The sequence below is a fragment of the Emys orbicularis genome, chromosome 4 (assembly GCF_028017835.1).
Source record: "Emys orbicularis isolate rEmyOrb1 chromosome 4, rEmyOrb1.hap1, whole genome shotgun sequence".
Lineage (NCBI taxonomy): Eukaryota > Metazoa > Chordata > Testudines > Emydidae > Emys > Emys orbicularis.
In genome coordinates this window covers 104507677-104521136 of record NC_088686.1, presented here as the reverse complement: position 1 = coordinate 104521136, position 13460 = coordinate 104507677, and the positions used below count along the sequence as shown (strand labels likewise).

General features: G+C 42.9%; 1 protein-coding gene across 1 annotated transcript in view; it reads right to left on the bottom strand.

The window, feature by feature from the left end:
- The window catches only part of PDE3B (phosphodiesterase 3B), a 288545-nt gene that overhangs the window by 95545 nt on the left and 179540 nt on the right, over nt 1–13460 (bottom strand). The window contains exon 3 of the mRNA XM_065402627.1: nt 3649–3897. Coding sequence (XP_065258699.1) covers nt 3649–3897 — 249 coding nt within the window. The remainder of the gene's footprint in view (nt 1–3648; nt 3898–13460) is intronic.

Below are 13460 nucleotides of genomic sequence, written 5' to 3'. Positions count from 1 at the left end.
TGTCCAGAAGTTCAACCACAAGTTCACCACAGAAACTCTTCCTCTTGGAACAGTCTGTAAAGGTACATCGGGCCAGGCTTGTACTACACTCTGGGTGAGCTGTGCAGGTACTGCAGCCAACAGAGGTTGAGAGGCCTGGAACAGAACAAGACACAGAGGGATATTGTTTCAAATAGCTCAGTGCAGGAGCTCAGAAAAAAACTTTGTGGAATTTCAAGGACATAAAATGTTACTTTTCCAAACTAAACTTCAATATATTGTGAGAGGGATGCTTCTGTCCACAGCAGCTCCCTGGACAAAGCCTGGATGATCACAATGAAAAGTTAAAAATTCAAAGGTTTTTTTGTTTTGTTTTTTAAATTGCAGAACTACTTGGGTTAGGGGAGGGAGGGCTGTCAGTGGCCTTGTGACAAAAGCTTTTTCTGCCATTTCAGGCCTTCCACATTTTTGAGGATGTACAGTTCTTGTGGTTGCTGACTGGCAAAGGGAGATGTTATTCCGACCTGCTGGTGGGAAAACTGAAGTATTCAAACATATAGTGACTGACCAGCACATCTATGAGTGGACTGGCCTGGTCAGCTACCAAGGTGGCTCTGGAAAATACACCCTTTCCTGAAATGTCACTACCTATCTGGAGTTTGTGCTTCAGGAAAAGTTTGCATCTATCAACACCTGCGATTGGGTCGGAATTCTTAAGGGATTTAAAAGAATGCTGCATTAGCTTCCACGTGGCTTGGCTGATTATGACTGCATGCAAAAACATTTAATTCCATGGCCACGCCCCTTTAAACCCTCTCCCCCCAGCACATTTCTGGATGCACTTTCAAACCCCAGGCAAATCTGGGACAAATACTTTTGTCACGTACAGACTGCATGGACTACCTTTACCTGAAATGGACTAGATCTGCAAACGGAACACATTTCCACCTCCTCCCCACCACAGCTTACCATTTCCACATGGCTCATTACATCACTGAGTAGCTACAGAACAGCATATTTACAGGTATGGCAGTGTAAAGTAGTTATTTTTAAGAAACGGGAATGCCCTAGCAAAAATCAGTGCCTTTTCAGTAAAAAAATCACTTTTAAGGATTGTTATTGTTTGCATTTCCTGGTCGTCATTTTGAGCTCTATGTGGTGGGGAATAGGGAGAGTCATGCCACTGGGATACATTCTGCCATTAGGGGGTAAATGCTGCTAGCTGGGACTTCTAATAAATTTTGCATTGGTTCATAGAATGGAAATCCCTCCCATTCCCATATTAATAAACATCATAATGGAGCCACAAACTTACCAGGCTCCAGGGCGGTTTCTGTCCCATCTGTGTCTCCTGCAGGCTCCGCAGTGGCCTGTTTCTCAAGAGGGCATCAAACAGCTCCTCTGAGTACAACTCCAGGATGTGCTGCAGAGACTCCTGTGGGACTGGTTTCAGTAAGAGTCATTTCACTGGCATCACTCTGCACCTGCTGCTGGCTCCCATCACTCCCCATGCTGTATTTTGGGGCCAGCGGGGTGCCATCTTGGCTGACCAGGTCATCATGCATCATTGATGGCTCTGCGCTTGGCATCCTGTCAAACTCCTCACAAAATGTGCACTATGTCGGTGAGTTGCCTGAGGTGAAGCTCTGGTCCCTGGTTTTCCTGCACTCACTCTTGAGATGCTTCATCTGCTCCCTAAACTTGTCACCAGTCCGGTATATTTGCAATGCTGACAGTTTCTTCCCTATTTGCTGGTATGAACGATCGTTCCTGATACTCTTACTAAAATCCATTGTTTTGCTTGCCTCGCACCAGAGATTTACCAAGATCTGGATGTGCTCGCATGACGATGAAGCAGTGCACTTTGCAGAAAGCTTATTCTGTTCAGTCTCCATTGCAAACACTGAAGGTTCTCTGATGGTGTATTTGCAGCTCAGCGGTCAGAAGGCAATGCAAGGGTTAATGCTGACTCACTGAACTGCTGCATTACAGCAATGGGGATTGCTTCTGCTTTCACTGGAGTCAACTGGAGATTCTTGGGATAGAGAGAACAAAGGAAGTGGCCCCTGGGATTGTTGGATACTTTTTGGTGGACCCTCAGAATCTGAGTCGGGGGTGGAGGGCTGTCTCTACACTGCAAAGTAATAGGGCTCAAAGCCTGGGTCCCAGCTTGACTCAGACCCTCCATACCCGCAGAGTCCTAGGACCCTGGGTCCGAGCCCATGTCTGAGAGATGTGTGTGTAGATGGAAGGGGGGATTTGGACTCAAGCCCAAGTCTGAGCCAAAGCTTACATTGCAGTGTAGACATACCTTAAGTGCTTAAGTCAGTTTGCAAAATGGGACTTAGGACCCTAAGTAACTTAAGCTCTCTTGAAATTTTTACCTCCTGTCTAGTTTCATAATGTTGGCAATGAAGCTTCTACCATTTCCCTTAGGAGACCACTGATCAGCCTACAGACCTCATCTTCATTAAGCTTTCCAAATATTCCATCTACATTTCCCTTTTCTTAGTTTTACCCCATTAAACCTAACTGAACGGGGGGGGGGGGGGGGGAGAATCACATTAAATTCCTCTCCCTCCTTGGTATGTTAATACCATTAAAATATTTGTAGACCAGGGACATCTTGGAATGAGCAGAGAAACAGTTGCTAACTGCACCTCTGTTTCTGCAGCCTTGCTGGATAAAATCACATCCTCAATATATGCAACAGCAACCTAAACAGAGTACTGTGCTGAAAGAATAGTAAATCCAGGAAAAGAAATGGGAACTGCTAAACTTGTATGTCTTGGTATCTTCACCTGCAAAAAAGATAATTTCCAGTTCCAGTTTGAAAAGGGAATTATATTATTTATTTGCATTATAGCAAATAATATAATGGCAGGTGCTCCCCTGTGCTAGGCACTGTACAAGCATATAAAAAAGACAGTCTCTGCCCCAAAGAGCTTATTACTAGTTTTGTTTTTTAAAAATACAATACACACAGAGTACTGAAGTAAACTGCATTTCTTTCATTAGTGATCATGATTTGGTAGGGTGACCAGATAGCAAATGTGAAAAATTGGGGGGGGGGGGGGGGGAATAGGTGCCTATATAAGAAAAAGTCCCAAATATCGGGACAGTTCCTATAAAATCGGGACATCTGGTCACCCTATGATTTGGTGTATTGAACATTTTACTATGCTACCAGGCAGTAATTCAACATAATTCTATCTAGAATTGATAGTTGCTGCAACACGATGAGAACATAAACCTTTGACAGCTAGGAAGATGAAAGGTGTCACTGTTGAATTCTACAAGTAAATGTGGGATCTTGCAAACTACAAACAAAACACACAAAAGGCTAAGGTTTTTAAAAAACAGGATCCTAGTTAGTCTCCTATCTCCATATTTAGACACCTGTCTGAGTTTCAAAGTGCTAAGCATGCAACTCCTTCTACTGAGCTCAGTTGTAGTTTGTGGCTGCTCAGCACTTTCAATAATCAAACAGCTGTCTAAATACGGGGTTAGGAGATTACCTTTAGGCTCTTATCTTTCAAAATCTTGGCCTAAACCCAAGATGGAAGAAGCTACAATCCAAACAGAAGTATTCTTTGCAAAAGTATTCTCTTTGCTACATTGCTCAAAATGTCAACACACACTTTAATTACAATTATACAATCGTTTGACCTTGTGCAGCTTTCGATCTCCTTTTTCAGCTGTGTCCTCCATTTCAGGGCATGGGTAAAAGCCAGGAAATGGTGTGAACGGGTTAGCCTTTGGCCTGCATGAGCCAGAGAAAGCACCCATCAAACTATTAATGCTTCGAAGGGAAGAAATCACATGTGGGGGAAGGGCTGGATCGATCAAGAGGTCTGATACCACGTTGCGAGCCTCATTTAGTACTGAAAGATCAACTCCACTTCCACTGCCAGCATTCTAAAATAGAGGGAAATATTGTAAATCACTAATTTAATTATACACTTGGTATATAAAATATTAACAAAATCTCTAACTCTCATAATTCACATTAAAACGGGAGGGAATCAATTGTATAAACATTTCTCTTTAATGTATAAAAAAAAGCATCCATACAACATCATAGCTTTTATAACAATATATTTTCAGAGAAACAAATTAACTGTGAATCTGTCAAAATCAGGCCCATATAAATATTGCATAGTGTTCTCAAAACTTACCTGAGTCAATACAAACAAGTCTTCCAGGAATTAATTATGTCAACATATTCTTATGTGAAAAATCATTTTACATCATTACAAAGCAATTTAGATTTCAGGATTTTTAAACATTTAGTCCCTTCCTTGGTCAAGGAAAGATGAATGGGAGCTACCTCACTAACTTCAGCCATACCATCAGGGCGTACTTTGGAATTGAGCAAGAGCTGTCAGTTTTGCTTTCATTCTCTTTTTAACAATAAAAATCGGGCATTTCTTCCCTTAATTAAGCATGTACATAATGTCCAGTATTGTTGGGAAGAGTATACCCTAAGAATTTTCAATTAGACTTTTAATTTGTTTTTCAGTTGGCACAATTTAATTCTTATAGCAGCACATTTTCCAGTGAATAGCAAGCTGCCAAAAAGAAGCTTAAGATCATATGATAGTTTTACAATTGTAAGTTTATTTTATTAATAAAGTTGATAAAGTTAATAACATTCAATTCATTTTTGTGTAATGGGCAAAAAATGGAGACCCTCGCAAGACCAAAATAAAATGAAATTATATTCCACCTTTCATTCAGGTTTTGGGTCAATAGATAGGTAATGTATACATTTCCTTAATTTTTCAGTACTTTTATTTGATGGCTAGTCTGCCCAATCTCTCAAAATTGTATTTCAGTTTCATTTCAAGGCATAAAACAAAAGTTTTTGATGCTGCATCTTATCTACAAACATTAACAAACATTATAAACATTCATAGTAATACTTACACATGATATTTAAATTATTTGTCTCCTACAAATGATGCTAAAAAGTACACTTTTTTATTATATGCATTGTAGTGTTGTCTAAAGGCCTCAACTAGGTCAAGGCCAGATTGTGGTAGGCATGGTAGAAACATGCAGGTAAATGAAAGTCTGTGCCCCAAAGAGGTATGTTTCTGCATTTAAGGTTCAGAAGCCCAAAAATGATTCAGGCTTCTCAAATTAAGTTTGAAACAACAATAACCAATTGCAGTGTATACTTTTGTGCCTTCTAACCCCTCAATTATCGCTTTTCAAAGTTTACACCAGAGATGTACAAACAGTATGAACCATCATACATGGCATCAAAAGCAAATTTTCTTTTAAAAAGAAGTCAGCTGGGATGTTCTCAACTGGTGGCCCTTAATCACAAAACATATCACTCTCCAGTAAGTTCTACTTTCTAAACACTTAGCCTCCATCAACCTAGAACATAAAGTATAATTACCGGTACTATTTGTATTTCAGAAGCACTCAACATCCACAATGAAACTCTTTGAGTGTGCAGACTCAGAGATGAAGAATCAGCAAAGTAAGGCAATTTGAAGAAAGGTCTATGTAGAACTAAGAAGCGAGTGAACAGTGGCTAATGAAATTCAGTGTCTTAAAATATGAAGTAATTCATATGTGTAGAACCAACAAAAGTGAATACACAGACTTAATCTGTGACATTATTAAAAGATACTGTTCATCTACTATTTAAAAAAAATATTCAAAGCATAAAAAAGATGACAGGAAGGGCTGCAATTTATTTCCAGCATTGGTAGATTGTCCTGTCAGGAAACCAGTAAGGAATTGAATTTGTTTACTCTGGAAATAATGTACTTGTAAGGTGACTCAAATTTCATATGAGGGCCACAAAATGGATGGACATGAACTAACATTCAGAAATGAGAAGCTTTAACTTCATATTAGAATGCTTTCTCTTTACAAATAATTTAGAGTATGGAATCAGAAGTCAAAGAAAGCAAATGACGCTACAAGCAACAAGAAATTTAGAACTGGAATTGATGATTCCTGGAAATACCTGAACTGAGTAACAGAACAGAAGAACAAAGAAAAGAAAAATAAGTAGTGAGAAAGTATTTGCAAAAATTCAGAGGACAAGGAATTCTGAGGTGACATTTAATATCTTTTCTTATTTTTCCTCTTCCAAAAAAGAATAGCCTTTTCGATCCCCTCTGCTTAAAAAATAAAAATCAAATTAAAAAACTGTCATAATTATCACTGTAAATATTTGTGTATTTTCTGACTTTGGACTTGTGAGGGAAAGTTAGTCTGCCCTAGTATTTAGTTAAGGTGAGATTTTCTAAAAAATATAGTTTAAGCATAAATCACTTTGTGCACTTTTGTATAGTAGTATAGCTTATTCAGTAAAACCTATACAATAACTAATAGTTAGGAACAAAAATTAGCAGTCCACTTAGTGAGTGGCACACTAGCGGGGGTGGGGAGTAAATTTATGCCCCAGCTTGCAGCAGACGAAGTGTTCCTATAGACAAGCCCTAAGAAGTTGTATTGGTATGTTCCTAGTACCAGTCACTTCTGAGGTGAAAGCATGGTGGTTTTAAAATAAGGTCTTGAGAGCAGAAGAATTAAGCAGAGGAAAACGGATAACCATGTGGCAGAAAAACTTTGCCTAGCAACATATGAACTTGGAATAAGAGGCAGTTCCTAAATATAATCCAGTGAATTGGATATACTGCGCCAAAAAGGATATACTTACTTGTAATTCTGTTTCCTAAGACATATTTGACAGGATTATCACTCTTGGGTCTCATCTTCCTAGCATAAGACAGAGTAGATCTCCTTGGTCCTAAATGAAGCAGTGGAGAGCCTATATCTGCTAGGTGCTTTTCTCTTGAGGGAAAGTAATCAGGGACAGAATTTAAAGCGATGTCCCTTGAGAAATTTCCCTAATCCTCAGAGCTGTGGCAACAAATCAGCCAGTTTTATAGGCCCTCTTTCTAGGACGGCTTTGATAATACTCTGGCAGAAACACAGGTGTTGCAGAAAGAGGAGGAGGAATAAACTGAGCCTGAGGAGAGAGGAATAGAGTATTGCAGACCTTGGGGCTAGTATATTGCCAATGGCTCTAATCTAAAGAGAGGAATCTCTTGGCTAGGACAGCAGCTATGGCGGTTGAATGAATACTGGTAGGAGCTAAAGTAGCTGAATGTGTGTTCCACAAGAAATGAACATGAGAAAGTTAGAAATTATCAAAACGAAGCCTAAGAGCGACACAAACCAGACTAGAGTAAAATATGCTGGCAATGCGGACCCGTGTGACTGCACAGCATATGGAAATCTTATCAAATAAACAGTAGTTAAAAAACATTTGGCTAAAATATAAAAGGGGAGACACCAATTAACTAGTAAAGAGGGAAAAGAAAATTGCCTGTACATAGTAGGATATGATCAGTTTATTCCTAGAAATGGTGACTTAGGCCTGTTCAAGCAGAACAAATCCCAGGATAATGTCTGGGTGCTGGAACTAACAATAGGGGGACTTCCTGTAAAGTTCAAAGTAGAAACAGGACTAGAGGCCAATGTTTGCCTATGAGACAATGGTCACTCTTCTTATATATCAGGGGTGGCCAAACCATGGCTTGAGAGACACATGCAGCTCTTTTACAATTAAAGTGCGCTTGCAGAGCCCCCCCACACCTCCCCACCATTCTTCGCCTATCAGACTGGGCGGGAGGCTAGGGGCTTCTGCCTAGCAGGGAGGCAGGGCTAGGGGCTTCTGCCCCACAGGAGGCACTTGCAGGGCAGAAGCCCAAGCCCTAGCAAACACGCCTGGCTCTTGAACTTCTGAAGATTATTGTATGCGGCTTGGAGGGTCTGTAAGTTTGGCCACCCATGTTATATATACAAAAAATATAAAACTACAAGAATTAGCTGACTTTGAACATCAAGTCAGAAGAAAGGTTATGAGTTCTAAACCGGTCACCTCACAATATGGTTTTATACAATTTGACACCACCAAGTTAGAGAGTCACTGGGTAAAAATGGTCTTTGGATTTCTCAGCAATAGAAACAAATAGCTTAGGAAAATTCCTGAATGGTTTTGTTCTACTTAAGTCAAAAAACAGAGCTCAGAGAACATCTAGAGCACAATTTCACAACCCGAGGTCACGACCTAAAATTGGGGCCCCGGAATGTATCAAAGAGTCGTGGGGGGGTCCTGCCCCTCAGGGACATGGGAGGCCCTTCGGGGTGGGTGTTGCAGATCGTATTCCGCAAACACACACATACAGCCTGCAGAGGCAGCCCTGATCCCACAGAGCTGGCTGGGCTCATCCCTGGCTCCTGGCATTGTGACATGGTGCTCAGGGTTACAGCATCACTCAGGTTTGGTCTAGCTGCCATTCTGTCATGATGACAAGGAGCTGCATGGGCCAAATGTGAGTGAGTGGTGCTATGACCGCATGCACCAGGTTGCAACGCATGGCTGGCTCCCAACAGTGGGGCTGGACCAAACCTGAGCAGCACAGCAACCTCAGAGGTCACAATGGCTGGAGTGGGGAGCCAAGCCCAGGCAAGCCCAGCCAGCCCTGTGGGACAGCAGCCACCTCTACGGTATGCGTGGTGTATTTATTTAGTACTTATTATGTTAATATGTATATTGTATATCGTGGGTAAGAAATATTTAGTAAGCCAGAATTGTTTCGCATTAAAGCTATTTACTGGATTCTGACAGGCCATCAAGGTTTACAAATGAGTCCTGAGCCCAAAAAGATTTAGTTAGAATCACTGATCTAGAGTATGTAACACAGCCTCACCCTTAGATGTATACCATTAGTGTATAGTCTGATTTAAGTGGAAATCAGAGTTCACTTTGGGGAGAAATTTAGAGAATGGTCAGAGTGTAAGCTTATCTCTGTGAAAAAAAAACACACAGCGGGATGGCAGACCATCCACAGCCACTTTCGAAGACCACAAAGGTGGAGTCTTGCAAATGGGATCACCAAGGTACATGAAGCCATGTGACCTAAAATCCAAAGACAAGTCTTCACTTTAGTATGTATGCTATTCTGAAACTGATTAATCAATTCTAGCATGTTGTTGAATCTAGTCTATGGCAGTTATTCTTAAACCACTGTGGAGTTCGTTACAGCCCCAATAAATTCTACCTTTTCAGCTGGGATTAACTGAGACTTCTCCTTGTTTATTCAGTCCCAGTCTGCAGAGCAGATGAATGATGTATTGAACACTGTTTACTACCTGCTTGGGAAAAGACCCCTTCACCAATGAATAATCTTGATCACTGCTTTTCAACTTGTGGATCATGTCCCCTGCAGGTCCCAAAAGGCAAGTGGTAGGTCACAAGGTGTTAAATTTTATTATAGCCAAAGCAAAGAAAATTTCACTCCTCTGCTACTTACACACCCTGACCCTTCAAGGTCAAGTGTTATCCGTCAATCTCTCCAAATACACACACAAACCAATTCTATAGGCTTATTGCTATTGCAATGGATACATTTACTATAAAGAGTAAAAAAAAAAAAAAGTAAGGGGGTCACACAAATGTTTGATTTCAGATAAGGCTGAAAAACACTGGTCTAGGTACAAGTAAACCAACACATTCCTTTTCCCGACATGTGCTGCTACCCCTGCCAGAAATTTCACGAAGGTTCTCAATGTCATCGACAACCCAAAAGGAAGGACTCTATTGATGACGTGCATTTTATCCCACTGCAAAATGAAAATATTTCCTGTTTGCTGGCTGGCTGGAATATGTGTCTTGTAGATTGAAAGCTGCAAACCAACTTACAGGATCTAAGGAAGTAGTATGGAGAACAGGATTACCATTTGAAATTTGAACTGGCAAACAAAACAATTTCTCAGGTCTAAAATTGAACATGAGGCTTCTGATTTCTTAGGAACTAGAAAATATTGGGAATAGAACCCTTTTCCTCCAATACTGAAGGGGAACCTCCTCTATAGCACTGAGAGCCAGCAAAGGTTGAACCTCCTGCTGAAGGAGACTTTTATGAGAAGGGTCTCTAAAGAGGGGGGTTAGGGGTAGGAATTTCTTGGAATTGCATAGAGTGACCTCTCTGAATTATTTCCAGTACATATTATTGTGGTATTATTCCTCCTGGAATGGTCCCAAAAAGGGGTAGGAAAAGTGAAAAGATCTTCCAGGGTTGGTTGGCAGCACTCGATATACATGTCAAAATGACTGCACTTGAAGCCATACAACACTTTAGCATTCATCTTAGTAAATGTTGACAAAGGTCTCCTCTTACAGAATCACCCTTTGTCCTTAGAGAAATCTGATGTTCTCTGATAATGGACACAAAGGGGGGGCACCAGCTAAGGGGGGGGCATGTGGCCTCCCCACGTGACTCCTCCCCGCCCCGCACCCAGCCCGGGCTCCCAGGCTCTCCCCATCCCCTCTCCATGATCCATCTCACATTACCGGGGGGGGGGGAAAGGAGGGGTCTCCATCCTCCTCCTGCACCAGACACTTCTGAACTGCAGGGCTCTCCGGAACCGCAGCAGCAAAAAGAGCAGAACGTGGGCTCCTCCAGCACAGGTGTACCACCCCCCAGCCCTGTCCTCCGGCCAGGGCCGGCTCCAGGCACCAGCCAAGCAAGCTGGTGCTTGGGGCGGCAGCTTGTAGGAGGCGGCATTCCGCCCAATCCTAGGGCAGCACAGCCGCTTTTTTTTTTTTTTTTTTTTTTTTGGGGTGGTGTTCCGCTCCAGCCGCCCTGTAGGGGGCAGCGGCGCGGAGAACGGGAGCGCCCTGCAGCAAGCCCGGCAGGGCAGCCCGCGTCCTTCCCTCCCAGCCGACCGGAGCAGCGCAGAGTCCTCCCAGCAGGCGGCGGGGCCGCGTGGCAGTGCCCCGCGGAAGCCCTGGCCGCCCCCTTTCTCTCTCTCTTCCCCCCACTTCCTCCCCCTCCCCCCGCTAGCTGGGGCACATCTGCAGCGCAGGGAGTCCCCCTGCACCCGCGCTCCGGCCACGCCGCAGGTTTTTTTTTGCTTTGCCATTCTGGCCGCCGTTTTGTTGTTGTTGTTGTTGTTGTTGTTGTTGCTTGGGGCGGCCAAAAAGCCAGAGGCGGCCCTGCCTCTGGCAGGGCTGCTGTATAGACCCCTGACAGCAGACACAGCTGCGTGGAAGGGCTGGGGGTGGTAAAGCCATGCCAGAGAAGCTGCTGTCGCTGGCATGGGGTCGCCCGTCGGCCCCACTTTCTGCTCCTCCTGTGTCTTTCCAGTACGGAGTACCAGCTATAAATATCTTACTGGTATGGCGTACCATACTGCCCTACTTGCACCACTGCTGCTATGATGAGTATTACACTGAGACTGTTTATTCTTGTACTGGGAAGTTGAAATACATAGTGCCCATAATGTGACTCAAGAATCCTTCAACAAATGTAACGACTCCACAGTTTTGGAACTGAACAGATGATTTCCTTCAAAAGGAAGGTCTTCTAGTGTAGTTTGAACCTTCTTTAGCAATCCAAATGCCTAGAGCCATGATATGCTGCATGATGATCGCTGTCAATCACAAAGCTATATCTGCAGCATCAACTGAGGCCTGTAGTGAGGTCTTCAGTATTAATGGACCCTCCAAGATTTAAATTCTTCCCTGGAGTCAGAAGAAAGTTTTTTGAGAAACTCAGCAACCTTGTTCCGCACAAGGAAATCATAACGTGAAAGAAGGGTCTGATAATTCACTATGCAAAACTGAAGGCTAGCTGACTAATAACTCTTTTTCCTCAGAAGGTCCAATCTTTTTGACTCCTTTTCCTTTGGAGTAGTCCTAAAATACTGATATTTTGACTTCTCTTGTGCCATGGTCACAACTAAAGACCACAGAGGAGGATGAATGTAGAAAATATTCAAAGCCTGCTAAAGGAACCTGATAGTTTTTTTCAAATTTTGTAGAGGTTGGTGGTACAGAGGCTGGAGTCTGACATAACTAAGTCTTCATTTATATTGCACAAGCCCCTCTATACTGGATGTATGTAATAAGTTCAACAATTTATGCTCTTTCTCTTGGACAGGCTGAACTGCATTTCCACAACTTCTGCCACTCTGTAAGTCATTCCACAATCATCTGACGAAGACATCTGGGGGGGAGCCACAGCCTCATCTGGTGACTGTGTCCTGGGACAGCTTCAGGAACTTGTTGAGGTATATATTCACAGAATCTGATGTGGAGAAGATTTCAGTCAGCAAAATGAGTACTTTTCTGTTATAGCTGCTGTTGCCAGGGAGAAGGAGATCTAGCTCTGGAACCAGAAGCTGAAGAATGCTTAAATGTAGGATATGAGCCCAATGGATGCCAGTCAGGCCAAGCAGTTTGTCCTTATGGGTATGCCAGGGCGGGCATATCCACTGGCATTTGAACTAATATGCCTATATTTACCCATACACCTGACCTGACTCTCAAATAAATAAATCAGTCAGTCATGAGAGGTATCCCAAAGGCTAAGAGCTTGAAACACCTCCACTAATAGAAGATGAAGAAGAATATCCATCTTCTTCTTCTTCTAAGGGATCTGCTTGCAAGGCAGTCTGAGAATTACCCCCTGAAGGGGGCTTACCACCATAACTCCCATGTGACTTAAAAAGCATCTCCTGATTGACAGAAACCTCTAATAAGTGGGAGTTAGGCTGCATGGAAATAGTCAAATCATTGTGTGCCATATGCTTCGGCACCAGGTGGTGCTGTGGCATAGGCTGGCCTGGTAATTACAAAGCCCACGCTGGGGATACTAATACCAGCAGCAGTAGCACTGCTGCCAGAGGAGTCAGAACTGGGATTCCTGAAGCAGCAGCAACTGGCTTCAAATGCACAGGGCCTGACAGCTGCTGTGCTGAGACTGTCTGCACTGAGCAAATCAACACTGCAGAAGATTGTAAGTGTGCCAGCATCTGAGGCACATGATCAGAGCTGGTCTACATGTTTTCCCGCCCCAGATAGAAAATGATTTTTGTGCACCCTTCCCCCCCAGTTCCCATCCCCCAGCAAAAGGCATAAGCAAACAAACACCCCTCCTCCCCCGAAAAAAACAGCTCTTTCTTTTGGAGGAAGTCTTGCCAGGAAATCTTCCTCTGCACTCCCGAGGAGTGATGCTTGTCCCTGCTCACAGCTGCAATGGCAGGAGTGACCAGAGTCCCAGAGGTTAAGGCAATTGCTGGGGCACTTTTCACTGTGGATTGTTCCCGACTAGTGGGGTCCTGTCTCCCATCTAGTTCAGAGACTAGCCTCATACCTTTCTTTAAAAGGAATAACTTCTTCCTATTATTCCTAGATTTAGCTGTCCTTTCAGTAAGGGCTTTACGATCCTTACATGTCTCTTTTACATGGCCCTTCCCTAAATGGTCAAGACAGCGTACATGTGTGTCACTAATGGTCATAACTACCCAACAAGACTCATGAAATTTAAGGCCCAGGGGTCTTAGTCCCAACAGAATGCCAGATGCCCCTGTACAGGGCAGAAAAACTAAATAAAGCTAAAACCTACTAAATCTAAATAACCAATAAACTATTTATAAAA